The following is a 27,195-nucleotide window of genomic DNA, read 5'->3' on the forward strand; positions in this document are numbered from 1 at the left end:
ATCTACCCCTTACAAAATAGCAATCAGAGAGCAGACAGAAAATTAGATTTCAATCTTTTGATCTTTATTGGTTTCTATCCAGGATGTCTTTTTCTTCCCAAGTCACTATATACAGAAGGTGCCAAAAAAATTTATACACATTTTAAGAAAGGAAAACTATTAAAATTGTGATACTCAATATATGCCGATAACAAAAGATGAACAGAAGTTACGTTTGACTTCTGCAATCACAAGAGGTGCTCCCAGTGGTTACCATCAGCGTCCAGACACTTCTCATTACAGCAAACTACTGCTTGAGCAACGTTGACCAAAGTGTCCACTTGTGTACATTTTTTGGCACCCCCAGTATTAATGTGCTATAAAGAATAACAAATTACCACAAATTCAGCAGCTTAAAACACTCATTTATCACCTTCAGGTTTCTGTGGGTCGTACCCCGGGCATGGCCTAGCTGGTCCTCTGCTCAGGGTCTCACAGAGCTTCAATCAAAGTGTCACCTGGGGTTGGGGCCTCAGGGGTTCTATTCTGTGCTCATGTGGCAGAATTCATGTGGCAGAATTTATGTCGCTGCAGCTGTAGAACTCACGTGACTTGCTTCTTCCAGGCCAGCAGGGGACAGAGTCTCTCTCTTCAAGATTCTCCTTTAAAGGGCTCACCCAGGATAATCTCCCTTTTGGTTTCCCAAGGTCAACAGCTGCAATATCCCTTCACTTTTGGCCTTATAATATAACCTAATCACAGGGGTGAAATCCCAGCATCATTTTCTGTGCCGCCCACACACTCAAGGGGGAGGGGGCTGTACACGGTCTGGGCACCAGGGGGCAGGAATCTTGGCGGCCAGCTTAGAATCCTGCCTACCTGTTGTTCTCGCTGTCTCTATCCAACAGTTTACAAGTGAACAAGTAAATAAGATGGACAGACACGCTTCAGAGAGACGGGCAAACAGCTCGGAGTCACAATCAGGTGGCCCCCTCAACCTCCTGCTTGCTTTTTAATTCCCTCTTGGCTAAGAGCTCTAATGAGGTATTATATTAAAGAACACCTTGTCATATGGGGACCCCAGGACCCTCAGCTGCCTTGGAGTGGACCCCAGAACTCCCACCTAGACAGCAGATGACGAGATGTGGGATGCAGGTCAATAGCACTGGAGAGCAAAGTCACATTTCTGTGGAACAATTAGCATAAGTGTTAAATGTTGAAGAAACCAGAAGCAGAGCTGGCATTAAGGAGCTTTCAGTTTGGATCAGGGAAGTGAGATCGAGGAGCTCAGTTTGGGGCCAAACAGGTGGAGAGAAAGGGACGGGCAGGAGGCTGCATGACGACCTCAGTAAAGTGTCTCTTGCTCTGCCCTCCCCCCACCCCCGCCACTTTAGGTGAAATACACATCACATGAAATTAATCACTTAAAGCGAATAATTCAGTAGTATTTAGTACATTCACAATGTGGCAAAACCATCGCCCCGATCGCTTTTCAAAACACTTTGTCACCCCCAAAGGACACCTCGTGCCCATTTTCAGGCTGCTCTATGTACTAAGAGGAGGCTGATGCCAGCCTGAAATCAGCCCATTTAAGGCATGTGAGTTCACCCTCTGGCAATGGGTAAGGCAGGGCCATCTCATACCTCTACAATGGGTGCCACGTCAGGGGTTGGAAGTGGCAGTTTCAGGTGCCTTTTTGGATTCCTGATTTAAAAAGAGAAATCCACTGGCCCAGGCCTGTGGACTTGTATAAGCCCCTCCTGGGAGGACCTAGATTGTACTTGACCATATTTGTTTGGACTTAGAAATGCAGGTTATGGGGAAAGAAAAGGGAAAGAAACGGGCAGTACACAGAGTTGCATTCTTTGTTCAGCTTCCCCATTAATCTTTCAGCCCAAGAGAGATTGAAGAAATGTCCCCATCACTCAAAAGGAGTCAGGAGAATTGATTCTATGCCTAGGGAAGGCAGAGGTTTCCTTCCAAAAGCCTTGTCTGAAGCACCCTTTATGCCTGTCTCTTTTGGGTTAATCTGAGAAAACTCCTCCCCTTTCATAAGAGAAATCCCTCCGCCCCATTTATCAAAGTGCTCAGAAGCTGCTGGTTGGAATGTTACGGCACAGGTTGCAAAGCCAGTGCTGTTCACGGTGGGGACGAGCCAACCTGCCATAGTCCAGACAGCACTTGTACCTGTAACAAGCTGCCTGCTCCGTTAGCATCCCCGTTGCCAAAAGCACCCTGCTCCCCTAAACTCTGCCTGCCCTGATGTGAAAGGAATTTACAATATGAATGTGACTGCCAGGGAATTCCCAGGGACTGGCTACGTGACTATTTCTGTCTAAATGATGGACAGCCTGGGACCTCTTTCTCCTCAGTTACCCTCCCACCGTTGTCAGGCAGCTTGCTGGAAGCTGGAAAGGCACCAGAAAGCCTGGGGGTTCAGCAAATGTCAGGATCCTTCCTGCTTTGTTATCATGCCCTTGCTCAAGAACTTCCCATGGCTCACTAGGGCACAACGTCGCAGGCCCAGACTCTCCTGTCTGGCTTCAAGGACTCCATTGGGATGGAAAGCCACCACCTACAATGGCCATCTTTTGCAGATTGCCAGGTGCTCCCGGCTCTGGGATTTGCCTCCCCTTCCCACATCCCTATTATTTCTGCTGAGTGTGTTTCCCACACCCCTACATCTCTCCTGGGTCCCCAAATCTCCCTAGATCTTGCAGGAGTTTCTGCTTACAGCAGTGAGGGCAAACTGAAGGGAGTCAGAGGGGACTGCCTCTATTGAAAGATAGTGGTTGGGAAGGGACACAATTAGGAAGGGGGGGGACGTAAAGCAAAACTAAGGTATCCCCACGGAGAACTGGACATAGTTTTCCTTTCTCCCACATAAAATAATAATGGTAATAATAATGAGACATTTAAGAAAAATAAGAGAAAGTATATTTGTACACTTCTATGCAAATACAATTGAAAAATATAACGTAAAACTGATTTTTTATTTAAGTATAAAGAGTTTTATGGAGGGGGTTCCAATCGATATGGTCTCCTTATCATAGTTTGATATGTGGCCATGACATTTCAAGATTCACAGACATAGATCTTGAATTGGAGAGTGGCGCGGGGGACAATTTTGTCTCTCCAGGGGACATCGGGTAGAGTCTGGAGATATTTTTGGTCACCACAACTGGGGATGGTGCTGTTAGCATCGAGTGGGTGGGGGTGGGGCTGCTGCTCAGCATCCGACATGCACAGGACGGCCCCCACCACAGACAATGACCCAGCCCAAATGGCAATGGCACTGAGGCTGAAACACCTATCTTAGGACCATGGCTTCCACACGCTCCTGATCCACACACACTCCTGAGGTGCTGGTTAAATAAGAAGCATCCCAACCTCCGCCTAATGAACCCAAGTGTCCAGCAATGGGGTCTGACCAAGAATTTCAAAGCTTCTGGAGGTGATGAAGTCACACCCATCATTTTGGTGACAGTTGGAAAGACCGAGTGCAGGGGCCTTGTTCAGGGTCAGTGGTGGAGTCAGGACCCAGATTCCCTGCTTCCTAGTATAGGGCTGTCTGACCACCCCACAAATGTCAGGGGGGTGGTCAGGCCCCCCTTCTCCACATCTGCCAGGAAACCTACTGGGGCGACCCACTGGCTGACCTCAGGACAGAGCTTGCTTGGGGCCACTGCTGGGCACAGAGGCCTGTGTTGGGTCCGGTCCCCTAGAAGAAACCAGTAAGGGAGTGAGACGAGCAGAAGGAAGGAGACAGAATACAAGGCTGGTTCCAGGAGAAGTCTAGCTCTAGGCAGAGCCCAGGGAGCCCTGGAGCAGGGCAGGACTGTGCCCAAGGCCTGTCCCACCTTGAGGCCGAGGAGGGGGGCCTTGTACCCCTGACTAACCTCCCTATGAGTCACTGGCCATTGGCCTGGGAGCTGTGGGGGTGAGGTCAGTGAGTGCTGTTACCGGTTCCTATGAGCTGGCGAGACCACTGTGCACATCTGTGTGTTTGGTGATATCAAGTTGGTAGCTCGAAATTGGCCAAAGGGAGAATATTTACACCCCAGAAGCACCAAATGCTACAAATCAAGGCCTTTTATGTGGTGAGCCATTGTCCCAGCACACCCCAGCAGGGAGCGCAGTGTAACTCTCATGTTGCTGTCAGGGGAAGTGCCTGCAGGAGCTGGGGGCGAACAAAGCCCAACCATAAAGGGCACCCCAGCTGCCCAGCTCACTTCCGCCCAGCATACACTCCTGCCCCTGCCATTTCAATGATGAAGAGTCTTCTTTTGCCAAGTGACATGGATGCCCTTTAGGGAGGCAAGTGTACACCTTTCTAACAGGCTTGTGAATCAGAGTGAACATTTGCTCCAACTCCTGCAGTTGGGGCTACGTTCTAGCCATCTGGTGAGAGGGGGAGCCCAGCAGGGTTCTGGATGGCCTCAGGTCCACAGGCCTCCTGGCTGGACCACCAGCCTGCTCTTTGCCCCAAGCTCTGCCCTCCTGACAACAATCCACCTTCACTCCAGATGGGTCAGATCAGGTATTCTGAGAGCTTTCCTTCCTTTCTGCAGGCTGTGGACTTAGTTTCCAGAGAGACATGACAACAGGACTGAAAATGCTGCAGCTGAAAGTTTCTCTAGCTAAGTTTCATCGAGCATGAGGCTCGATGTGGAAGAACGCAGGCTCACAGCCTCACATGTGGGACACAGGCCTCTCTCAGCTACCTGCCCAGGTGAGGGGTTTCTCCATGGTGACACAGAAAAGGGCAGCAGTTACAATCAGAGCCCCTGGGTGTGAGGTGTTCTCACTAGCCTGTGAGGATTTCTCACCAGCACCAAGAGGAACTAGAAAGGAGTCTGGTCCCACTCTGTAGGCAAAGCCAGAGCGGGGAAGGGGTGACTGGCGTGATGGGACTAGAAGCCACACGCCACTTCACACCCTCAAGGATGGATATAATTCAAAGGACACAATTACAAGCGTTGGCGAGGATGTGGAGACACTGGGACCCTCCTACATGGCTGGAGGGATGGAAAACGGTGCATCCACTTTGGAAAACAGTTAGGCAGTTCCTCAAAAAGTTAAACAGAGTTACCATGTGACCCAGCAGGTCCACTCCTACGTACATACCCCAAATAATAGAAAACTTATATGTATCAAAGTATATGTACACAAATGTTCATAGCAGCATTATTCACAATAGCCCAAGGGTAGAAATAATCGAAATGTCCACCAACTGATAAACGAATGAACAAATTGTGACATACCCACACAGTGGAATATTATTCAGCCATGAAAAAAGTGCCGCTACTGACACAGGCTACAACACGGATGAAGCTTGAAAACATTATGCGAAGTGACATAAGCCAGACACCAGGGGCCACATATGGCATGATTCCATTTATATGAAATGTCCAGAATGGGCAAACCCATAGACACGGAGAGTAGATGAGTGGGCGCAGGGGCTGGGGAAGGGGAAAATGGGGAGCGACTGCTAACAGGTATGGGGTCTCTTTTTGAGGCGATGAACTGTTCTGGAATTAGATAGTAGTGACGATGGCACAACCTTGTGAGTATACTAAAGCCACTGACTGTGCACTTTAAAAGGGTGAACTCTATGGTATGTTATATCCCAATTTTTGTTAAATGGGAGAAAAGGAAGCCATGGGGCAGCAGCATCGTGTTGGTCCCCAGAGAGGGCTGGGCAGCCCCAAACCAACCCAGCAGGGAGGGCTGAGTGCCAGCTGGGCAGAGCTGACCGGGGAGAGAGATGGACGCTGAATGGTGCAGAAGAAACTTCAGTTAGTGCCCGAGGCTTCCACTGGGGGTGAACGGACAGACTGTGCCTGCAAAGGTCTGCTGGTATGGACCAAGCCCTCATCCCTCCCTTTCATTTCCAGCCCTTCTAAGCCTCTTTTGGTTTCTCCCTTATTCTTTACTGAGAATGAGAACGTTCTCCCCCCACCTCCTTGCCACATACCCACCCACTTAGTCCGGCTAACTACTGCTCAACTTTCCCGTTTCAGCTTAAATATCCTTCCCCCGGGGTCACATGTTAGTTAAAGCGGTGAAAACAATTTTATTCAATGACTACTGACAGTAGGGAAAGACATTTGCTCAGAGGGGACTGGGTGTTTTAAAGGGAGGATGAGGGAGGGGGTAGAATGGGGGCCCAGTAGAATCAGAGAAGTGAAATCACAAAGGTTTGATCAGGGTACCTGCGTTTGGGCCGTCCGAGTCTGCTGGCTGGCAGTTACGGAGGTTAGGACACTGTCCTACCACAGACACCGGGGACAGAGGCCTTAGCTTCCTGATGATGACATTTCAACGGCATGGCTGCCAGGCCCTTGTGAAAGACATTCCTGAGTTATAGGAGGTACATACACATCTCAAAGGGACAGAGGAAGGATTCACTATAAGCCCTTTTTAATAAATGCTCTAAGAAAGGGAGGTCCGGGCCTGTCTTCAGAGGTTGGCTGGAACAAACAGTAATTCTCAGGCATGTAATGGGAGGCTGGGCTGGTCCTCGGCACATGGCCTTATGCTGCTAGAAGCCCTGCTAGAGTTTGCTGGCTCCCAGTGCAGGGGTTTGGACAGAGTCATTAGTTCTCACCAGGGACCCTTTTCCTGGCCTCTCACCTGCCCCTCACAGGCCCTGCTCTGGGCTCCCCAGGTGCCCAGCACTTCCTGGTGTGGCTTGTCATGTTGTTGTAATCACTTGTTTTCTCTGATGGAAAACTGCTTGTCGTCAGAGGCTGTGTTTGTCCTGTGCGGCTGTGTGACTCGTGCCTGGCCCGGGGGGTATATATTAATAACGAACGAATGAATGAATGAATGAGTGAGTGCCAAGTGCATCCAAGAAGCATCCAGGATAAGGAGGCTTTAGGCAGCACAAGTGGAGGGAGATGAGGGAAAAGTGCAAACCCAGGTAACCTGGGAGCCCGTGACACTCTCCCTGGAACCTCGGAGGTCAGGCTGGCGATGTCTCAGATGATGTATTAGATGGGGGTGTGAGGGGGGTGGGAGCTGCAGGCGGTATGCCCCATCTGGCCTTACGTGCCACGGGCGGGGCGGCTCCATGCGTAGGAGTCAGTGGGGACCGGAAATCACTGAGGCAGAGAAGCAGAGAATCCCATGTTCCTGCACAGATGAGGAGCTGTCCCCCCCGCCCCCGCTATCACACTTGTTTCTCCCAACAAGCAGTCAGGCTCCTTAGAAGATTCAGGTTTAGTGAGAGAGTAAGCTCTTTGAGGGACCTCATCAAAGTGACAGACTGACCTCCCCTGAGGGCAGGACTTTGGAACACTGACTAAGCTGAATGGTGCACTATGTCCCCCTGCTAGAGGCAGGTGGCAGACAAGGACAGGTGGAGGACATCTCCTCATCGTCCCTGGGATTTCAGCCCTTTCTGCAGGGACAGCCTGTCCAAGTAATTAACGGAAGTAATTAAGGGTCAGATGGTCACTAATGGAAATCACTCAGTACCCAGCCGCCAATGCCAAGGAGTGAAGAACACTGGTGTGGAGGGACCTCAGAGAGGAGAGGAGGTGGCCACCATGACCTCACGGGACATGACAGTCTGAGGGGCTTGCTCTCTGGGGCTCTCAGAAGAAAGGCAGGGTGCGAAGTCTAGGGGGTCGCATCCGCCACCAGCAGCCCCCACTAGAGCCATGGGGAAGGCTTCTTCCCTGCAACAAAGATGGGCAACTGTCAAGGAAGGAAACACCCCGGGTGGTTCCTGCCATGGCTTCAGCCCAGGGCTCAGAACTGTGCCCCCCCGCAAAGTGAAAAGGCATTTTCCTTTAATACACTCAGGATGTCTTGTAAATCCTCCCTTGGTTGCATTCTTCTCAGTTTATATGTGGTTTTCAAGTCTGTGGAAAGGGCAGGATATTTTCCATCTACCATTCATTCATCCACCGACCATCTAAGAACCCACTCAACTATTTGCCCACTCAACTATTCACTCACCTACCATCCACCCATCCATCCATCCATCCATCCATCCATCCATCCACCCACCCACCCACCCACCTACCTCATTCATTCATTTCATAAATATTTATCAGGCCCCTGCCAAACCCACAGCAGGTCTAGGCTCTGAGTATACAGGATAAACAAGACAAGCACGGACCTTGCTCTCACAGTTTGCAATCTAAGGAGGGGGAAACAGTTTACAAGCAAGCAAACAAAACCCTAGAAGCCCACACAGCCGTGAGTGCTGTGAAGAGAATGAAACAGGGTGATGATGCATTAGAGGGAGACAGGTGAGGGTCTCTCTGGCTGGGATGGGCAGGGAAGACCTCTCTGAGAAGGCGACTTTTGAGCTGAGACCTGAATGATGAGAAGGAGCAAAGTTCTAGAGGAAGAGCATTCCAGGGGGAGGGGATGGCCAGGTCAAGGGCCCTCGAGCTGGAAGAAGCAAAGTCAGTAGGGGGAACAGAAAGGGGGCCAAGGGGCTAACGGGCGTGCGTATTGGGGACAGGGATGGAGCAGGTTGGCAAAGTCCAGGACCACTCATGGCAGCATCACACACCGTAAGAGCCAGCCAGGTGAGCAGCCAGGTAAGCAGTGGGCCCAGCTCCGTTACCCTCCAAATACTCAGGTAGAACGTGAATGTTCTGGTACTCAGCTTGAATATTTTATTACTCTGCTATTTTAATACTCCAGCAATACTACTCCCAAATACTCTGTTAGAACCATTCCAGTGGTCATGGGGCACCTGCAATTACCTGGCTTGACCCTCATCCTGGACTCTGCCTGCCTCCTCACTCCCTTGGACTTCCTTCCTTAAGGGAGGGAGGCCACACAGTGTGGCCCTCTTCAGATGGGGAAGTGGATGTGCTCTGACAACTGAGGGCTCCTGTCTGCCAGGCCTGGTGTTTAAGTGATGGAAGGCCCACTGGCCCTGAGCTCATGTTGCTTATAGTCTAGAAAGTGCCTCTGGGAACAGAGGATTCCATGGGGGTGGGGGATCGGGAGATGTCCATTGTGCCAGCTCGGAGCTCCATGGTAGAGATGTCCTGCCCTTGCATCTCTCACCTCCCCAGGCAGCTCGTAAGGATGTGTGGAGCCCATGACTTCCTGTGAGACCTGAGCTCTGAGTGTGAACTCTTTTGCGTGTTTATAAATGCCTCAGCAGAATCCTGCAGCCTCCCCCATCAATCAGGAAGGGAGGCAGCTGCTGAATGGCTTCAATGTCCACTTTTCTTCCTGTCCCACCTGAGCCTGATCTGGTTTGGAAACTGGCTGGTTGCCATGGCTGCGGGTGGTGACACATTGATAAATCTGAGAGGAAGGAGGCCTGACAAAAGGGTGTTCAGAGAAATGGGGAAATTGGGACAATCAGAGGAGGTGTGGTGCTAAACCCGGCTTAGGGACTAATCTACACCATGGAGGGGGCATTGTCCCCATTTCCATAAGAAACACACGGTGGCTCTGTGGGTAAGTGAGGGCTGAAAGAAAGGTCATCCTCTGAGACCTCCAGGAATGGCAGTTTGGGATTAAATACCCTGGCAGGGCAGGGATGGTTTGGGGAGAGTGTCCCCCAAGGAGCCACAGCAGGGTAGGGGGAGGCCACACTGCCCAAGGCAAGCGGGAACCCTCAGTAGACGTGATGGATGCTTCATGGGTGCCAGTTCAGACTGGGTTTTAAGCCCAAGAGAGACTCCATCCCCAGAAACACACGTGACCCTTGAACAACACGAGTTTGAACTGCGTGGGTCCACTTATACGCAGACTTTTTTTCAATAAATACATAGTCGGCCTTCTGTATCCCTTGGTTTCATATCTGTGGATTCGACCAACTGCGACACTGGATCAAAACACAGTATTTAGCTCTAAAAGGATTTTTGATTGTGCGGGGGTTCGGTACCCCTAACCCCCCGAGTTATTCAAGGCTCAACTGTACTTAGTGTCTGTGGGTTGGGGAATAGGCGGGTGGTACTTTTACCAATTTTCACTCTGGCAGGTGGGATCCACCAGGACACAACAATCCTTTGAGAATTCACGTGGCCTCATTTGTATTCCTGGCGAGCGGACCCCAGGGACGTGTGGGTCACACGTGTAAGATCAGCCTTGACATTTGCACAGACTTGTGAGCACCAAAGCGCAGCTGGGTGAGTTGGGCCAGTAGCAGCGAGTCTGGGGGCTGACTGCAAAATGGTGAAAATGAGACCTGAGCTCCTTGTTACATGCCAGAGGTCTTCAGCCGACTGGCTCTCCACTCCCGTTATCCGATGCTGGGGTTTGAGCTCTGAGTGTGAACTCTTTTGCCTGTTTATGAGTGTTCCAGAAGGCACCGCTGCGATCCTGAAGGAGGGAAGGGACCATGTATGGGGGGCCTTCCCTTCCATGAATCCGTGTGCTCTCATCAACTCTGCCCAGAAGGCACTGTCACGCTGTTCACAGGGGAGGGCTTGCGGCTCGGCTCCGAGAGGGTCCAGGGCACGGCCACTGGTGTCCGGCTACGAGGACAGAGTGGACACTCCATTGCAGTGAGGACCCTCCACACCAGAGGGCTCCTTTTAAGACCGGTTAACACATGGTGCTTCACTCTGATCAATCACAATCAGAGGCTCGAATGGGGGGGGTCTTTGCTGAGTGGCGAACCCTGAAAGAGTGATTCTTGGAAAAGCAACCCCCAGCTCCGGTTCCAATGGCACTCCAGCGAGCAAATGAGTTCATGACTAACAGTCCTGAATATGGGTGTGAGGTTTTACCAAAAAAGCACACTGTATTTCTTCCAAGGCCAAAAATATAATAACTCACACCCTGAAAAGGCATATTTTCAAAAAGTGGATCACATTTGCAATTGGCGGGGAACAGTGTTGTGTTCTTTTTCGTGTTTAAAAAAATCTTTTACGTGGAAAAACAATTTAAAGTTTGGATGTGTGTTTATTGGCCTGGAGTTTTAAAGAACAAAGCTACCTAGCTGGTTGTAGGCAAATGAAATCCCCAGGGATCTGTCTGCTTTGGGGAGGTTTTACTACACAGGGTATGGCTAGACCTAGCAAATAAAAAATTACTTTCACTCTCAAGGTCACCAGAGGCCACAAAAAGGGGTTACGGCCAAGGTCCAGGGCTAGCGACTGGCTCAGTTGTTGTTGGTGGGATGTTAAGGGAATGTAGATCCTTGATATGCTCCAGAGTCCAGTTAAATTTGATAGAATTGGAAAGGCCACCCACTCCCAGCCACTGACCTCACCCAGAACTCATGCCTATAGCACTGGCCATCTGAGTCTGTAGGGACATTGGGTGGTGGTGGGGGTTGGGGGAGGGAGTGGAGCAGGGGGAGGAGGGAAGTGTGGATGTTCAGTACAAACCCTTCTCTGTCACTGGTGAAAGTGATTGGTGGGCATGCAGTTTTCAGCCTTTCTGTATAAAGGTGTCTTCTGACCAGCCCCACAAGGCAGAAGAGGTATTTGGTCCTAGGGCCACAGCCAGGGTGTGTGGCTGCCCTTGGGTCCCTGTGGGGGTACCCAGGCCCTCCTGTAACATCTGTGAAGCTAGAACAAGAGTACAGATAGCTTCCTCACACTCATATCTAAACATTCACAAGTCATAAATGAAGATAAACTGTTAATGTTCTACCCAACTACCTTGACAAAAATACCTTGTGACTGACTTGGAAGACTAGGTTTAAACGATGATTCTGGAATTCCTGGACATCTGCACCAGAGTACGGCAGTGTGGGGAGAGCTGAGCCATCTAACCCCCGGCCCCTGTCCTTTCCCAGCCCTGGCTCTATCCTGTGCCTCCAGGGGGTCTTCTGCCCCCCAGGCTGTACATTCCAACCTCTATCCACACCCTCCACCAATATCTACTGCCTGGCCACTCAGTTCTCCCTGGAGGGGGGATGCTGGGAAGAGGCCCACCCCCAAGCTTTGAGTTGTTTGTGGGGGGATTTCTGGAGTCCTTTATACCCAGAGAATGTTCTAGAAGAGGGCATTGTTTCTGGGTGGGTGTGTGCTCTTGGCCCCACAGATTATTCACCCCAAGGGGAAGAGCAAAGCTGGAGGGAGGCCAGAGCAGGGCCCTCTGCAGCTCTGGACCCAAGATAGGGGCCCCTTGCCCAGGTCCAAGGGCTGCATTTGTGCTATTGGCTGTCATCACAGTAAGAGAAATTCACCTGTGATGCCGCCAGAATCCTCTGGTCATCAGATCTTAAGGAGACCAGGACAGTGAGACAAAAGATATTTTGGTGATTTTGACTTTTCCTGAACGCGTCCAAGATGCTGGATCTGAGGCTCAAACTGAACTCATTCTGGGTGTACCTCACAAGTGCAGGCTGCTGTTCCTGGAGCCCAGCACAGCCCCAAGGAATGTGCCACTCTACACTGGACCTGCCAGGCCTGTTCCTGCTGGCCTGAAAAGGGAACGCAGGTGAACGGAGCAAGGTGGTGCAACAGTCAGAGCAGTGGCCAGACCCCACTCCATCACTGGAACCTAGCCACCTTCTCTGAGCCTCGGGTTTCTCATAAAATTGGGACAATGGCAGCTCTCATGTGGACTTGTGAGGATGCTCGCAGAGCTCATGTTTGGAGAGGTTCTAGTATGGTGCCTGGAACTCATCTGTTTGCTCTTTCAACCACTATTAGATGGTGCCACTGCTCTGTGCCAGGTACTCTACTCAATGCTGGGGACGCAAACGGCTTGAGTTCCTGCCCTTGGCAAGCTCAGGCTCTAGGCCTGAGAGGTAGACAATAAACACATAAACAAACAAGTGGGATAATTTCACACCACGGTCGGCACTGTGCAGAAAATAATATGAAGTGATGAGAGTTGGGGAGGTGACACTTGAGACCCAGGTGACACTGTGGAGATCGGGGAGAGGGGCATTTCTGGTGCCGTGGAGGCCCTCAGCTGGGACGTTGCACGGTCATTGTTGTTGATAAGAATAAAACCTACGGCAAAGTCAGGGAACGCCACATCATTGCCTCTTGTTTGCACAATGTCACTTCTCAAAAGGCCTTTCCCCAGTGAAGTTGTGGCTCCTGGTCTTGACCGCAGATGTCCCTCATGTCCCCAGATTCCCAGCAACTTTATACCTAAGCAGTGACTGTTTCAACTGGCAACATTTTAAAGCTCTTCTTTTTCCCCAGAATCATGTTCATTCCCAAACTGGGGTGCAGTCGGCAGACATGATGGCTGATGGGTGTCCAGCAGGCCCCAGGTTGCCCCTCCTTCTCTCACTCCTTCATTCAGTAAATGACCAGCGGCCCCTACACTGTGCAGGGCTTCTGCCCGCTGACCAGAGTGCACCCCTTGAGGCAGACTGAGCAATAAAACACACTCATTCAGTGGGAATGCATCCACCGGAACCTATTAGAACAAGGAACTGGTGTTAGTTCCACAGCTTGGGACACCGTCTCCTGCAGATTCTGGGGGAAACATATTGTGACTTTGGCAGGGGCCCAGCTGCACCCAGGACCTTTAAATGTGTCCCTGGTAGGGTGCTCCTGGGGGTAGGGAGTGGAGACTCAGATGACAAGCAGCCATTCCAACCTCATACAAGTGTCGGCTGAATCTGTGGCCAGACTGGGGAGGGGCTGATGTTAGATGATCCTGCATCTCAAACTCCCAGCCTTTGAACCTTTGGCCCCCCTCAGTGATCTTTTATCTTCCCTCCAGTGCCCAGTGTCGGTGGAGTGCCCCCCTCTCCTTACTGAAAACCTTCCCCAGGAATCTTCATTCACAAAGATGTAAATGATGGCTGGAACCTTTAGGCTGCAATTCAAGCGGCACCTAATTGTTCATGATGACCAGTTTCAGTTTGCTTATCTTGTTTCCTCAGTGGAAGTGTTACCTGCACTGAGGATGGAGGCCACAGAGGTGGTTCATGGGCTGAGGTTGCCGTGGAGTCTGGAAAGATGCTGCCCTCTTCCCCGCCTGCCCAGTGACTCTATGAGAAGACAGCCCTTCTGAGCCAGGGGTCTCCTCCACGGGAGCCAACAATGCTGGGGGTTAGAAGCGATAACCAAGGGTGGGGAGTGGGGGAGAAGAGTAGAGAAAGAGAGCAGAAGAAGGGAGAAAGGGGGAGGCAAGGAGGTGAGAGGAGGCAGGATTCAGCTCCACGCTACCAGATCAGAGCCCTTCCCCAATGTGATGGCTAATTTTAGGCATCAACTTGACTAGGTCACAGGGTGCCCAGATAGCTGGTGAAATGTTGTTTCTGGATGAGATTAGCATTAGAATCTGTAGACTGAGTAAAGCAGATTGCCCCCCCCCCCCACTGTGGGTGGGCCCCATCCCATCTGCTGAGGACCAGAATAGAACAGAAAGAGGGGTGGAGGAAGGGAGAATTCACTCTCTTTCTGCCTGACTGCTTGACCTGGGTCTCCTCTTGCCCTCAAACTTGAACTTAACCATTGGCTCTCCTGGTCGTCAGGCCTTTGGACTCAGACTGGAATTACAAGACTGGTTCTCCTTGTGTCTCCAGCTGGCCAGCTACAGATTCTGGGACCTCTCACCTCCATAATCATGTGAGCCAATTCCTTATCATCTCAAGACAGAGATAGAGATAGATAGATAGATAGATAGATAGATAGATAGATAGATAGATAGATAGATAGATAGAAAGAATATACATATCTCCTGTTGATTCTGTTTCTCTGGAAAACCCTGGCTAATATACCCAACTACCCACTCTTGAGTGGCTTCTACCAGTAACTCTGTCAGACGACCTCATTTATTTCCTTCATGGCACTTATCACTACTTGCAATCACAGTTTTGTTTACTTGCTTGTTTTAAGTTCCACCCATGATAAGGTAAGGCCCATGTCCTACCCAATGTGCATCCACAGTGCCTGATGCTTAGTAAACAGTCATTCCTTGTGGCAGCAAAGATGGAGGGGGGCAGTGGAGGGAGGCAATGAACAGGTGAGTCTCAGAAATATTCCTGGAGCTTCTGGCGAACCGCTCGTCTGAGTGTCAGTTGCCAGCCAGGACCAGTGCTGGTGACACACGTCATCTTGCTTGAACCCGCTGGGACCATGACATTGTTTCATACTGTCTCTGAACCGAAATGCTGCATCCCACATCCTGGAAAACACTGCCTGTCACAGCCTATGCTCCAAAGAAATGTCACACACCCCTAAGGCCACTGATGGAGGTTTGTCAGAGGCCAAGTCCCAGTGTGTGTGTGTGTGTGTGTGTGTGTGTGGTGTTTTTTTTTTAAATATTTTCTTGGTCTGATGCAATCTGCCTTCTGGAAGCTTAGCCTCCGGGAAAGTTTATTGCAAGTTCTGGAGATGACAAGTCTGGAGCGGTGCCAGTACAGAGAATGGCCAGGCATTATTTGGCGGAGGAGGGACTCATGGGGCTAGAGTGTGGGGACCGGGAAGGGAAATAACTTCAGAGGGAAGAGCGACTCTGAGCAGAGGCTATAACAATTGTACAAAACGACTATCCTTCCCCTTCTAGTTGCTAAATCTAAGGAAATGGATCAGGGTTTGAGTTTTGTTGACAAAAGTTTTCCTAACCCACTAACCAACATATAACAACAGACACCCGTTGGCCAGTTCCAGGCTTTCTCCTCGGTGCCGTGTTAGTCAAATGTGGGTTTGTTCTTTGTGTAAATCCCAGGGTTGCTGAAGCCTATTCCATGAAGAACAGAAGTCCTGATTCCAGGGAGAGGGACCTGAACCTGAATCCCCGCTGTCTGAGCTGCTGCCCCTGGAAAGGAAGGAGATACTGCATGGTCTCCCAGTACGGACGTCACAAAGTTGTCTCTGTAGGCTCATATCCCCGAGGTTGGTTTTCAGCCATCAGCTATAAAGCCTGACCTGGCCATCTTCTCCCCATGCACGCACCTCAAGCTGAGAGGCAGGGTGTCCTCTGGGAATCCTTCCTGAGCTCCACGCTCTATAAATTCTAAACTCTGAGATCGGAGGTCCCATCGGGTGTGCCCAGGGTGCCAGGCACGGAGCAGACGCTGCTCTGTGCTCTGGGCACTGATGGTGGTCGGTTTCCTTTCTGCTTTCAGCATTGCCCTCTCTTCTCAGAGGGGAGCCACCAGCTCGGGTTCTGGAAAGCGAGGACTGGGAGGGGCGGCTCAGTCATCCTCATCGTCGTCTTCGTCCTCGGCGTCTTTGTTGGGGGTGCACCGCTGGAAGCACTGCACCACGGTGGCCAGGAAGAAGCTGGAGATGATGGCAGCGATGGACACGGCCACGCCCGAGAAGATGATAATGAACAGGTCTGTGAGCGACAGGCTGAACTTACACTCGTTGAAGCTGGCCTCCGACAGCTGGTGCAGGAAAACCCTTCTGTTCTCCATGGGCAGGGAGCACTGGATTTCGTCAAGGCCTGGGAGAGGGCAGGCAGAACGAGAGAGAGCTTTAGGCTGTAGCCCGGGATTGCAGAATGCAAGGGTGGTAAGGCGAGCGCTTACAAAGTGCAAAGCAGGAGCAGCCCCCCAAACACAAAAGCGGGGGGAAAGCTGACTGGAATGGAATGGAAGCTTTTCACAAAGCCTCAGGGTAACCGTGGTAGCAGAAATCAGAATGTGTCGGGTCTTCCTCGACCTATGGCGTGGTGCTCTCCTGATTTTGAATCACTCAGGGTGGTGATGGAAGGGCAGCAGCATCTTTTTAGGGTTTAGGACTTCTGCAGACCCTAAGTCAGACCAGTAATACCCAGGCTCAGGGACAGGGAGAGGGGTGGTGGGTGGGGCAGATGCAATAGGATGGGGGCTGGGTTAGTGTTTGTCACCATCCTGACACACGATATGAAGTATATACAAAGTCAAGTCACTGCCATGATTTTACTGATGTCAGATATAAGAAAATGCACGACATGCAAATGCATAAGGAGTGCAGATCTTCCGTTTCTGATCTGGAAGCAGAGAGTAAAACAAAACAGGAGTAACTAACACTCACATTACGCTTACTAAGTGCAAACACTGTTCTAAGTGCCACATACATATGAACTCTTAATTCTCACAACCACCTTCGGAGGTAGGTACTATTATTATGCCCATCTATGGATGCGGAAATGGAAGCACAGAGACGTTATGTAGCTAGGCTTTAGCCACACAGCGGCACAGAGATGCAAGGACACCGTTTTTGACATTTAGCTCAACTGCCGGCAATCTCTATTTGCCTTTGCTTTCCTTTCAACTTTCAGGAAAACTTTCAATTGCTCTCTTTTTCAGTGCTTCTTGGTTTCAGAAAGTTGGCCCTCAATCTAGCTCCAGCATTATCTGAAAGTCAGGATGATTTCTTCACATCACACTGATCAGCTCATTTCTGTCCTGCAAAGAGCGGCCCTGCTAATTGCACAGCAAACCTGCAACCACCCTTCAGGTCTTTATTTGCATATATTTCCTTCTCCAGCTCAGAAACAGAAGTGGGAGGAAGAGTGGCTGAGCTTCCTCCTTCCTTCTGTCCTGGCCCATCTTTAATGTGCCTATAGCCAACCCTGATGCTCTCTTGTCCCCATGGGAACCGTTGCCTAGCAACCAGACTCCCAGTCCCTCCTTCCAGGATCTGTGCCTACCTTCTACACCCAGGAAATTAGCTGGACCAGAACTCTGCAGGTTTCTCCAGTTTTCACTGGACTACAGTTTTGACTGTTTCTTTTCTTAAAGAAGCCAAACTTTTGTTTACTTGTTCTGAGCATTTTAAATGCATTTTAACAGGAGAGCTTTAAGATAGAGTGATATAGGGATTTCCTTACAGACTCTTTTTTCTTCAATGGAAAAATGGGAAAATCAACTGACCTGTCTCTTCTTAACATTCACCCCACTCCCAAAGATGTTATGAAAATAAATAAGATGGACATCAATGAACTTTGTGAAACACAGGCAATTTCTAAAGCCAAGACAATGTTTGCCATCTTCAAACCTGTAAGAGGTCATTATTACCCAGAGAAACATTCTAGAAGCCCTTCTTTAACGAGCTGTATTAAATGGACAACAACCATAACAAAAATACCAGCCTACAGAACCTGCCGTTTAAATCCAGCCTCTGCTGGCCCCGACTCTTCAAGTTGATTCTGATTTCTACAATGTTCTTTGTACCCTGAGATTAAGTTTGGCATTATTACAAAGTGACCCTTTCAGGAAATGTCACCTCACATATTTCTCTGTGGTGAGAAGAGGCAGGCTTGTTTTAAAAAGTGCTGCACACAAGCCCACCTGGGGTGGGAGAGGCTGGAACACGCTCGATGTGCGATCATGATAAGATACACTGACTTAATGGGTTTTCATAGTTCACAAAGAGCAGGGGAATAAGAGTTCCACAAAGAGAGTCAGCCCACAGAGTGGGCGGGGCATCACTGCCAAGGTTCTCTACAGACACATTTGAGGCCAACTGCAGAACTCAAAAGTTGGGGTAATCTGACTTTGGGGTGCCCTCTTCTCTCCTGAAGGATCTTGCTTTAGCCCAGGGTTTCTTAGCCTCAGCACTGTTGACATTTGGGGCCGGATAACTCTTTGATGTGGGGGGCTGTCCTATGCATTGCATGATGTGTGTCATTACCGCTGCCCTCTACCCACTGGAGGCCGGTCACATGTCTCCTCCCATTGTGACAATCAAAAACGTCTGCAGACAGTGCCACATGTCCCCAGGAGGGGGGTGGGGAAGGAAACAGAATCCGCCAGTTGAGACTGCTCGGCTGAGTAAGTAATCTTCTAAGGCAGGCCTACGCTTCGTTACTAAACATTTAGTTATTAAACCGTTTCTTTGATTCATGCATTAAACAACACAGGTGAGGCTTCATGCTAGGCACAAAGGAAAGAAAAACATTGAAAGCAAAAAGGAAGGAGGGAAGAAAGGGAGGAAGGAAGGGAAGGAAAGAGGGAGGGAAAGAAGAGAAAGAAAAAAGAGACTTAAGTCTAATAGGAGGGGCATCAGGACACGTGCACAAATAATTATATTTTAAGAGAGAATGAGACATCCTACAAGAGGTCCAGAGAAAGCCCAGAGGGCAGAGGAAGGATGGGCAAGCATGGGCATGGGAGGGGAGGAGAGGAGAGGACCTCCTGTGACCTCCTTACTTGATTTGGAATGTTCTCCCCCCTTCCTTGACCCCATCTCCTCAGCATCTTAGTTAAGAAGAGTGAACAAAAGCCAGTACTTACGTGTGCTGGCTGCTGCTCTTAGGATTTTACAGGCATTAGCTCATTTAATCCTCATGCCAACCCAATAAGAAGCCTACTCTAATCATCCCCATTTTACAGATGGTCAAACTGAGGCACAGGGATGTCAAAAGACTAATCCAGGAAACGACAGAGCCGAGACTGACTCTAGCTACTACACCATCCCTCCCACTCCCCAGGGCAGGCCAGGAAGACCCAAGGCAGCAGTGGCCGGGCCTGGTGCCTCAGAACTAGTTCCCTCCAAGCAGAGTGTCTTTTAGAAAAATGTCCTACAACTCTCCAGCAACCCTCCGGGTCCCAGGCCCTGACCTGGGCAGACTTGAAAGTTTGAGCTGCCAGCGTAGCCTCTGGACGCCCTAGTCAGGAGAAGGGCTCTGTGGACGCTCAGAAATGCAGGCATGGAGGGGCACCCTCGCATGAGTTGCTGAAGAATCATTGCCAGGAATTGAGATTTGAATTAAGAGGTGAAAAATGGCAGCCAGGGGCCAAGCTCAGGCTGCAGAATGCTTTTGCTTGTCATCGCAACGATGGTGGTCTTTTAGTCTAAGAATCTAAAAACACCTTTAAATCGGGAGATAAGGCAATGTTGTCACATGGAGTCAACTGTCGGCTGCCTGAGACAGGACACTGCAGTGGGCTGGCTCATGCATTCATGTCATCTGGCTGGTGCCTGCACGAGCATTTGACTTTGTAAGCCCCTGGGGCAGTGGGCCTCCCGCCTGTCCCAGAGGCAACCAGGGGGTGAAAGGAATGGATAGAAGTTGAGGAAAAGACCATTTGCCATATGGAAGATCTCTCGGAAGCCTAGAGTCCACAGCTGTGGTCCTCAGGCTTTTGGATTTTACATAGTGGTAAAAAATCAGAAATAGAGGAGACTGACCTAGGACTGCAGTGTATAACCCTACCCAATTAGGACATTATACACACACACACACACACACACACACACACACACACACACACCATTTTATAAAAGAGAGAACATTTGTACACCATTAAAGCTAAGAAGGGAGGGTAACATTAAACAGCCATAAATACATTTGGTTTTAGGAAAAACTCACCACAATGCCCTCATGTTCTCATTGTGCGAAGGACAGAATGGCTATTGGCCGGGGCCACGTTTGGGAACCAGCATCCTATCCCATACTCTCCACTCCACCTGGAATGACTGTCAGGGATCGCTTCCATATTCCTCAAGACTAGAAGTCCACAAACCACAGCTCCAAGGCCAAATGCCACTGCCCCCCAGCCCCCATATGTTTATGTCAATAAAGTCTTATTGGAACACAGCCAGGCACGTTGGGCTACACATTCCCTAGGGCGCTTTTGCACTACCACGGCAGGTTTGAGTAGTTGCAAGAGATTATATGACTCACAAGGCCTAAAAGGGAACTGTGATGACCCTGGTTTGCAGATAAGGAAACTGAGCTGTTATGTTATGTGCTGAAGGTGGTCCAGCTAAGGAATGGTGGAGCCAGGATCTGGAGTCAGGCCACTTGAGTGCAGAGCCTGTGCTGTTAGCCATTCCCCTCCCTTATTGCCTTAAAAATGCTTGCACACGTTATTGCAGGGGATAGATACTCAGACCCAGTGTGTCATATTACACCAAAGCTGCACAGTGAACTCATAAGCCCCGTCTGGAACCCATACTCCCATGGGTGGCCCAAGCCCAAAGTACTCAGTGGAAAGAAAGTAAAAGGTCATTCTAAAGGGTTTTGGTGTTGTATTAGTTTCTTAGGGCTGTCGTCATAAATGACCACACATGGGTAGCTTACAACAAATTTATTCTCTCACTGTTCTGAAAACCACAAGTCTGAAATTGCAGCGCCAGCAGGGCCAGGCTCCCTCTGAGGGCCCCAGGGGAGAAGAAGCCGTCTTTCCCTCTTCCAGGTTCTCCAGGTTGCAGGAGTTCTTTGGTTTCTGGCTGCATCCCTGCCTCTGTCTTTCAAATCTCCCCATTTTTATCTGTCAATGTTCCATCTTACAAGGACACCAGTCATTGGACTGAGGGCCCCCCCTAAATCCAGGACAATCTCATCTCAAGGTCCTTAGCTTAATTGCATCTGCCAAGACTCTTCTCAAACAAAGCCATGGTCACAGATTCCAGGGGTTAGCACATGGGTGTGTCTTCCTGAGGGATGCAAGTCAACCCATGACAGGTGTCTCCTGTGTGGCAGTCACTTGTTGACCTTTGGCTTCTCCCCCTCATCTCTCCTTATTTTGAGGCTGCTCCCAGTTTGCAGTGTGGGCAATCGCCTCTCACTTCTTGGGTACATCTTGGTGTGACTTTTTAAAAATGCACACCCCTTCTTTGGCCAGGAGGTCAGCACATGACCCATACTGGGCCAGAGTCTCTCTGTCCCCATATACTGAATCTTGGGTGGGTTGACCAAACCGATGGCCAGAGCCCACTCAGTGCCACAGCCCCATCTGGAGAAATCATCACTTGGTTTCTGCTTTCTAGACTCCTGAGCTGCCTCCTTCTTTTGTGAGCCTGTGTCGCCAGCCTTCTCTTCAATGTGTGAGTTACCTGACGTCCCTATAATAAGTCCCTCTCTCCTGTTGTTTACACTCAAGAGGCCCAAGCGACAGGTTGTAGGAAAATGGAATTCAAGGATGGGCTGGACACCTGCTCTGTCAGCCTCTGTCCCACAGCCACAAATCATCTCACTCTGCCAGCTGTCCTACAAAACCACGTGCGGGGTGGCTCCAGTGCCTCGAGAAAGTGGGTGTGTTTCAGTGCAGCTCACCTCCTCTCCGAGGGAGAAAACTCAGTGAGTAGGCACAACGGAATCCTGGGAAGCTGAGTTCCTACCTTTTGTCCTGTTACGGATTTCCCTCTAATTTATATCTCCCGTCACCAAAACAAAGTGGGTTCCAGCTCATTCTGGCCTAGACAGACGGGGCCCACTGCTCCTTGCCTTTAGAATCACCTCTTCCTTCCCACCAAGGCACACTCAGAAGAGACAGAACACCTTCCTGTGCAGGGTGGCTCGGCCCCCTGCCCGCTGCCGCCCCTCCAGGCTCTCTTCCCTTGACTGATGACTTCTCCCCAGCAGCTGACACCTGAGCACAGAGTGAAGAGCTGCCATTCTCCCGAAATAGATGGTGACACAGCGGAAGGTAGACTGAGATTAATCTCCAGTCTGTTGACAACACACAGGCCTGCAGCCAGAGGATCTCTTGGGGTCTTTCCCCTGATCTGGCCTCCAGGGAACTGCCCAGCCCAGATCAAAGACAGGCTCTCCTAAGTACCTTTTGTCATTAAAAATACATTTTGTTTCCCTAATTCCACTTAACATACAAAGCCTGTGTATACACTGAAACAATAAAAATAAAAAGGAGGATAAAAGGACCCATAAATCCATGTCTAGTAACACGTATACTATACTAGATTTTTCTATGTGTACATGTACATAAATTCTTCAAGTAGAAATATACCGCCACTGTTGGCTAACCGTACCGGGAAGCTCTTTCCATTCAGTCAGTATAATTATCAAACACCAGTTGTAGTGACTACTTGGGTATTTTATTGTGCAGATGAGTCACGACTTACTGACCCGATCTCAGGATGTCTCTCGTTTTTTCTTATTAGAAGCTAAAGCTGCTAAGAGCATCCGCGTACACATTCTTAATTATTTCCCATGACACATTCCCACAAGTTGAAGATTGTGTGCGAGTCCCCAAACTTGTGCCAATAATGGCTTTTGTCACTTTTTCATCTTTGCCAGCCGGATAAGCCATAAAACAGCATATTGTTGATTTAATTTGCATTTCTCTGATGACCAGTTGAGCCAGCTGAACGTTGTATGGTGTGCTCACTGGCCATATGGATTGTTCTTCTGTGAACTGTCTGGCCAACACGTTTACTAGGAGCTTCCAAATCTTCCCAAGGTGTAAGGAGGCCCTAGTGACAAGGAGCTTTGGGAGAGAGTGACGGATCCATTCACCTAACACATTTCCATTCACCTAGCTACAATTCCTGGGGAAGGAGGCCCCCCCCCTCCTACACCCTGGAGCAAGGATCAACACTAAGGGACCCTGGGCATTGGTCCCCTGCTCTCTCGGCCAGAGCTCACCACTCCCATCACTCTCCTCTTCTGCTCACTGGAATAAGAGGGCTCAGTCTGGGCCAGTGAACACTTGGCCAGGCCCCCTTGCTCGCCTCCTGAACTCCAAACCCAAAGGACCAGGAGACAGCAGCTTAGTCCTTTCACACACACACAGCAGACTTTCAGCCAGGGCCTCCTGACTTTGCAGCATCATGGATCTGAAGGCACCTTTAACATCTGTTAGTCCCCCTCCCCACCACCCTTCCCCCTGTGTTTTACAGATGAGCGGCCCAGAGAAGTTAGGCAATTTGCGTAAGGTCACACAGCGTCTAGACGGAACCCAGGTCTCCTGACTCCTTGCTTAGTGCTCTTTCTGAGCATCAGGAGCTCAGCTGACTGTGAACACCTGGAGAAGTTGTGGCTCCCACAGCCCAGCTGCAGCCACTTGGGGCTGCAAAAGAAGACTGCACAGGGGGCATCCAAGGCATGCCAGGCCTGCTCCTGCTTCTGGGAGGTGGGGTGCCCGGGAACACCAGCCCTAATTCCTGATAGTGCTGACCTTTGTTCCCCACCATCACTTTCATTAAATATCGACGGCGGCATAGGGGAAAATCCCCAACTGTCCTTCCTGTGTCAGCCAGCAGACACTTCTTCTGATTAAGTAATCAGCTGATTTCTACTAGAGGAAGATGTACCAGCAGCATTGGGTCACAGGCTCCTGTGCAGTCCCGGCTCCACAAAGCGTGTCGGTAGAGGGACAGCATGGAAGAGCGGGTCCTGCCCCAGGACTGTGACTTGTGTCTGCTATCCGACCCTCCAGTCCAGCTCCTGGACCTCAGGACATCAGTTACATGCACGAGCATGGAAAATCAACTGACCCACAACCTGCCCTCCCCCAGTAAGATGAGCAGAGAAGATCACTGACGGCTGAAATTTTAATTCTCCGGGTGGCATGCATGCATTCCCACTACCACCACCATCATCACCATCATTGCCACCATCTTGACCATCACCACCATTGCTACTTCCACCGCCTCCCCTGTGTCTACCATCTCCAGCATGACGTCCACTATAATGCCCACCTCCACCATTCCTACCACCACCGCCGCCATCACCTCGTACATCAGTAACACACATTTGCTGTGAATTGGGCCCTGGGCCGAGTGCTGGGGGTGCCAACCTGTGTCTATTATTGGTGATCCGATTAGAGAGAACCTCTGGCAAGGCCAGTGTGAGGAAGTTGAAGACTGAACCCATGAATCTGGTACCTCCCACAGGTCAGAGTGATCAAGGCTCCACGCTGCCTCTGGGTCTCAGAGACCCCCTGTGACTCCCTCCCCGGATCTCCCCTGCAGAGCACCCTCACAAAGTGTCCCAAGTTAATCTCTAAGGGTGGACTCGCTGGTCAGCTGGAATAGCACTGGGAATGTCTCAGGGATTAGAAGGGGCATGTGTGTTAGGGGGTCCCCTCCGATGACACTGTTGACCATGACTGCACACTCTACAGGGACGTGCTCTTTCCTGGAACTCCTACTATTTACCAGGAACTGTGGTAAGTGCCTGGCCATTATCATCTCATTTAATCCTCTTTTGCAAAAGCCTTTTAGAGCAGCGGTTCTCAACAGGGGGTGATTTTGCCCCTCAGTGGACATTTAGTGATGTCTCGAGATTGTTTTGGTTGTCACTACTGGCGGGGGTGCGACTGGCATGTGGTGGGTAGAGGGCAGGGATGCTGCCACACACCCTACAGTGCACAGGATGCCCCCACGATGAAGAAAGCCAGCCTACAATGCCAGTAGTGCCAAGGCTGAGATGCCCTGCTTTAAGGTTTTTTTTTTCTACTCCCATTAATTTTTTTTTAATTGTGGTAAAATAACACAACATAAATAACATAACATTTACCATCTTAACTATTTTTAAGGGCACAGTTTAGTGGCATTAAGTACCTTCAGACTGTTGTGCAACCGTCACTACCATCCATCTCCAGAACGCTTTTCATCTTACAAAACTGAAACTCTGCCCCCATTAAACACTAACATTTCCTCTCCCACAGCCCCCGGCAGCCACCATTCTATTTTCTATGAATTTGACTACTTTAAGGTGCCTCAGGCAGGTGGAATCACACAGTACTTGTCCCTTTGTGAATAGCGTATTTCACTTAGCATAGTGGTCTCAAGGTTCATCCATATTGTAGCGTGTGTCAGGATTTCCTTTCCTTTAAGGCTAATACTCTACTGTGTGAATGGACTACATGTTGCCCATCCATTCCTGTGTCAATGGATACTTGGGTTGTTTCCACTTTGGCGATTGTAAATAACGCTGCGATGGGGGTACAAATGTGGGGTATTTTTTAGATGCAGAGACCAGGGCTCAGGGAAGCTACGTGGCTTGCCCAAAGTCACGCAAGTTATCTGTGAGGATCTTGATTTAAAGGTAAGCCTGTCACCAAAGCCCATCTTTCTGACCCCACGGCGCCCTCAGTATCGATGGGGCTCACTCAGATACTGGTCATCTGTGGAACTTCACTTGACCCCTCCTTAGTGGACAATTTCATCCAAGCCATGAAACTAGACTTTGTGTGTGCCCTGTCTCTGCAGAGTGATGCCACCTTTCCTCTCTTTGGGCTCCGTCCATCCCTCCCTCTCACATGTGAAGCCTGCCTCTCTCTGGGGCTCCCTAGTGGCCCCTCTGTCCTCAAGGCTGGGGATTCCCCCAACTGTGCTGTTTGTGTCAATCACTCCAGCACATCTCCCCATGAGTGCTGGCATTTCTTCCTCAGCCCATAAAGTTCTCTCCATGCCCCAAACAACTCCAAAATAATTGACCAGCAAAAGAAATTCTGATTTTCCTGGGAAGTCGGGAACCAGGTTGGTTTTTCATTATATTTATGATTCTGCTGGCAGCGGGGCCAAGGGCAGACTTGTGATCCAGCTGACACCTTCACCCCATAGTGCTCAGTGGGTCCTGGCACTGTGGCAACTGCTGTCACTGGAGCCAGAGTTATGAGTTGTTGGGAAGTGACTGCAGGCTGAGGCACGGGGAAGGGTGGGGGTTGTCATTAGGGGCCTGTGCAGGTGGAGAGGATCTCACCGTCATCTGACCCTCCACTTTCACAGGTGGGGAAACAGACCTGGAGAAGTGAAGGGGTTGGCATACTTCCCTGTGGTTGACAGATAACGCCCCCCACCCAAAGGTACCCACGTCCTAGCCACAAAACCTGTGAGTGTGTTACTGTGCGTGGCAAAACGGACTGTGCAGATGTGACGAAGCTAAGGACCTTGAGATGGACAGATTGTCGTGCCGAGTCCAATGAAATCACAAGGGTCCTTATAAGAGGGAGTCAGGAGGGTCAGAGAGGAGCGTCAGAGCCACGCAGGTCCACAAGGCTAATAGTCGGCACGTGCACCTGTCTCTGTGTGTGTCATACTAAAATAAGTTCAGTGGGAGGGGGCAGACACAATACTGGTCCATTTTGGCAAGACGGGAAAGTGCACAGAAGCAAAAAGGAAATTAAAAATTACATCCCATTCTAGAAAGGCCAAACAATAGAGACAGTAAAAAAGATCAGTGTTCACCAGGAGAGGGTCAGGAGGGAGGTGAGAGGACTGAACAGGTGAAACACAGGACATTTTTAAGGCAATGAATCTCTTCTGTATGACACTGTGATGGTGACACATAATGGTATCCACTTGTCAAAACCCATAGGATGTACACCACAAAGAGCAAATGTAATAATTAATAATAATGTATTAGTTAATAATAATGTATCAATGTTGGTTCCTCAGGTATAACAAATGGACCACACTAATGCAAGAGGTTAATAATAAGGGGCTCCAAGCTCACGGCTGGTGGAGGGGAGATACGGGAACTCTCTGTACTGTCTGCTTGATTTTCCGTAAACCTAAAGCCGCTCTAGAAAATAAAGTCTATGAATTACAAATCAAATCAAATCACCATCGGCACTTAGACACAAATCCTTCCGGTCATTTTTCTATGGGACTCACTCCTGTCTCCTGACCACCGAGGAGCCCACATCGGCCTCCCACCTGCTTTCCCAGCCTCCCT

At 50.0% G+C, this 27,195-nt stretch overlaps 1 protein-coding gene across 1 annotated transcript in view; it reads right to left on the bottom strand.

The window, feature by feature from the left end:
* Positions 1–42: 42 nt before the first annotated feature.
* The window catches only part of LRRC38 (leucine rich repeat containing 38), a 34,706-nt gene continuing 7,553 nt past the window's right edge, over positions 43–27,195 (bottom strand). The window contains exon 2 of the mRNA XM_088790121.1: positions 43–16,284. Coding sequence (XP_088646247.1) covers positions 16,031–16,284 — 254 coding nt within the window. The 3' untranslated portion in view covers positions 43–16,030. The remainder of the gene's footprint in view (positions 16,285–27,195) is intronic.

The sequence above is a fragment of the Rhinolophus sinicus genome, chromosome 14 (genome assembly GCF_057876585.1).
Source record: "Rhinolophus sinicus isolate RSI-liver-muscle chromosome 14, RSI-T2T, whole genome shotgun sequence".
In the NCBI taxonomy this organism is placed as follows: Eukaryota; Metazoa; Chordata; class Mammalia; order Chiroptera; family Rhinolophidae; genus Rhinolophus; species Rhinolophus sinicus.